General features: G+C 37.1%; 1 protein-coding gene across 1 annotated transcript in view; it reads right to left on the bottom strand.

The window, feature by feature from the left end:
• Positions 1 to 2,668, bottom strand: part of LOC108736027 (synaptic vesicle glycoprotein 2B) — a 32,294-nt gene extending 29,626 nt beyond the window's left edge. Inside the window, exons 1-2 of the mRNA XM_018468293.1 lie at positions 2,504 to 2,668; positions 2,206 to 2,406 (exon numbers count right to left, since the gene is read on the bottom strand). Of these exons, the coding sequence (XP_018323795.1) occupies positions 2,206 to 2,406; positions 2,504 to 2,570 (268 nt within the window). The 5' untranslated portion in view covers positions 2,571 to 2,668. The remainder of the gene's footprint in view (positions 1 to 2,205; positions 2,407 to 2,503) is intronic.

Genomic DNA, 2,668 nt, shown 5'->3' with positions numbered 1-2,668 from the left:
AATACCTCTTCATTTCTAACCTTTTCTACCCACGATATCCTCATCATCCGCCTATAACACCACATTTCGAACGCTTCTAACCTTTTCTTTTCCGCCGCCCCCACTGTCCATGTTTCGAATTGGTTGAGACGCTCAAAATAAGGGTTGGCCAGTTTCTTATAGGTGCAAACCGCTTGTATATTTCTAATTTAGGGTAAATTTTGGTCGGGGCCCAATGTCTAGGGGTTGTAGCGTATAGTTACTGCCCCGGGAGGAAAGCGGAAACCGGGTGGATGGATGATAGAGAGCTTTAGCTAGCAGAAACAGTTGAGAACAGGAATGCAGGATAAACAACAATGGAGTAATCGTTTCTTAAACGCTGAAAAAAAGTCGAAATTTGATCGCCAAGAACTCTCAACGTTATAAATTCTTTTGCAGGGAAGAGATAGCCGAAGGAGAATCAAACTTTCAAGACAACCAGGAGTGTCCACAGGTCTATACAAGTTCTTCCAGGAAGCTGCGCATAATAGAAGGTGAGACATGAGCCAGGTAAGTATGGAATGTAAAGTAATTTTAAAATATAATTAGGTATAATAAATATATTGCATTTTTCAGTTTCGGGTGGATGACGAATGGTTGACGTCACAGGTGTCTGACGTAGCGTGCCGGATGGCGTGACGTAGTGATGGCGTATCGTAGCGGCGGTTTGACATAGATATAGTCTGACAAAATAACAACAATAGTAGAAGACCACACAATATCTGTTGTTGTTGCTGTAAGTTACTCGAAAAACTCTTGAGAATTTAGCCAATAAAAATACTCAAGGGTTACGAGACTTCTTCGGAAAGACGTACGCTACCATATACAAGAGTGGTGAGATTCCCAAAGCCATGGTGAGAATGAGATCCATGAACTTGGCTGAAGAAATAGTAGTTCTGGGTAAAATGGACATAGAAATCCTTCAGGGGAGAATCAGACGATAGTAAAGACCTGAGGCACCTATAGGAATGGAAGCATAGGGGTACTTTGAATAGGAAGAAATTGTAACTGATATTGGAAGACTCCAAGCCAATAATACACCAGGAGTAGAAGGGACACTGCCACTAACCGAAGAAATAGTAGTTCTGGGTAGAAAGGACATAGAAATCCTTCAGGGGAGATTCAGACGATGGTAAAGACCTGAGGCACCTATAGGAATGGAAGCATAGGGGTACTTTGAATAGGAAGAAATTGTAACTATGTTGGAAGACTCCAAGCCAGTAATACACCAGGAGTAGAAGGGACACTGCCACTAACCGAAGAAATAGTAGTTCTGGGTAGAAAGGACATAGAAATCCTTCAGGGGAGATTCAGACGATGGTAAAGACCTGAGGCACCTATAGGAATGGAGGCATAGGGGTACTCTGAATAGGAAGAAATTGTAACTGATGTTGGAAGACTCCAAGCCAGTAATACACCAGGAGTAGAAGGGACAGTGCCACTAGCCATCATTGTTACAGTAACTGTTTTTTATTGATGAAATAGTTTACTGAACTGTACATCTATCAACTAAGTACAAGGATAAAATGTTAAAAGAACAAATAGCCACTATGGGTTGGCTGTAACACAGACGACTTGAATCGCACTTAATCTAACGAATAACAAGCAATATATGAGCATTCTCAATAATAATATTACGTTATGAAGATACCTATCATTCTTACATTCTACATTGTCTACAGAAAAATGACTATTTTAAAACCTTAATAAAACTTTGAATAAAAAGACAAAACGTCTCTGTTGGTTAAACGAACTCCTGTAATAAAATCCCATGATATCCGTTAGTTATGTTAATATTAAAATTGAAGTTTCTCAATATCCCTCCCAAAGGCTAAGTAATAATAAATAATCTAAATTGCTGGACTACGTCCGTATAAAAGTAGTGGGAATTATAGTTTTTTTTTCTTTTGGTAGAGTTAGAATAAATTTGATATCAATTATTTCACTTCTCGAAACAAACTGCTATTAACAAATTTAATGCTACCATAAATAGATTTTTGTTAATATCGAGAAACATTCTTGTATAGTAAATTCAACACCTGTTTTGTAAGAGTGTGTAAGTAATGTACGTTGAAAACATTTACGATTAGTGAAATTTTCCATTTGTTTTTGTTCGAAGTTCTTAAATTAAGTACAGAATTGCGACAAACAGTTTAAGTTTAGGCTTATGATAAAAATTAGTCTTACCCAGATACGTAATAGCGTTGAGTTGTCCTTTGTTTTCTAAAGAGAGTTCTAAATCACAGTGGGCTGGTGCAAAAATATAAGACATGTTTGTGACCTCGAATTGAGTTGTAATTGCTGCAGGAAGTGATACGAAATAGAGCAAAAAGTGAAACTTCCCAAATTCCGTCTTTGCTATAGCAGTTTCGAAATCAGCATTATGTTCTGCAATGCGTCAATAAAAAACAATTGATTGCAACTTGAAGCCGAATAAAAGTGTAGCTACCTTATAATGATAGTAAGAAGGCATATCTATACTTACCAATCTGAGTATCTCTACTTTTAGTATTATTTTCGATGGTATAAACACTGGATTTTAATTTTCTCATTTTGTTAACTATTGCACAATTAACTACAACTAGTGATGTTACAACTTTAACACTTTATCATGTCAGTGTTCCTTTGCCTATCAGTTCTCCATTTACCT

Source organism: Agrilus planipennis, unplaced genomic scaffold (assembly GCF_000699045.2).
Source record: "Agrilus planipennis isolate EAB-ADULT unplaced genomic scaffold, Apla_2.0 scaffold75, whole genome shotgun sequence".
Classification (NCBI taxonomy): domain Eukaryota; kingdom Metazoa; phylum Arthropoda; class Insecta; order Coleoptera; family Buprestidae; genus Agrilus; species Agrilus planipennis.
Note: the sequence above shows the minus strand (reverse complement) of the source record. Positions and strands in the feature narration are given on the sequence as shown.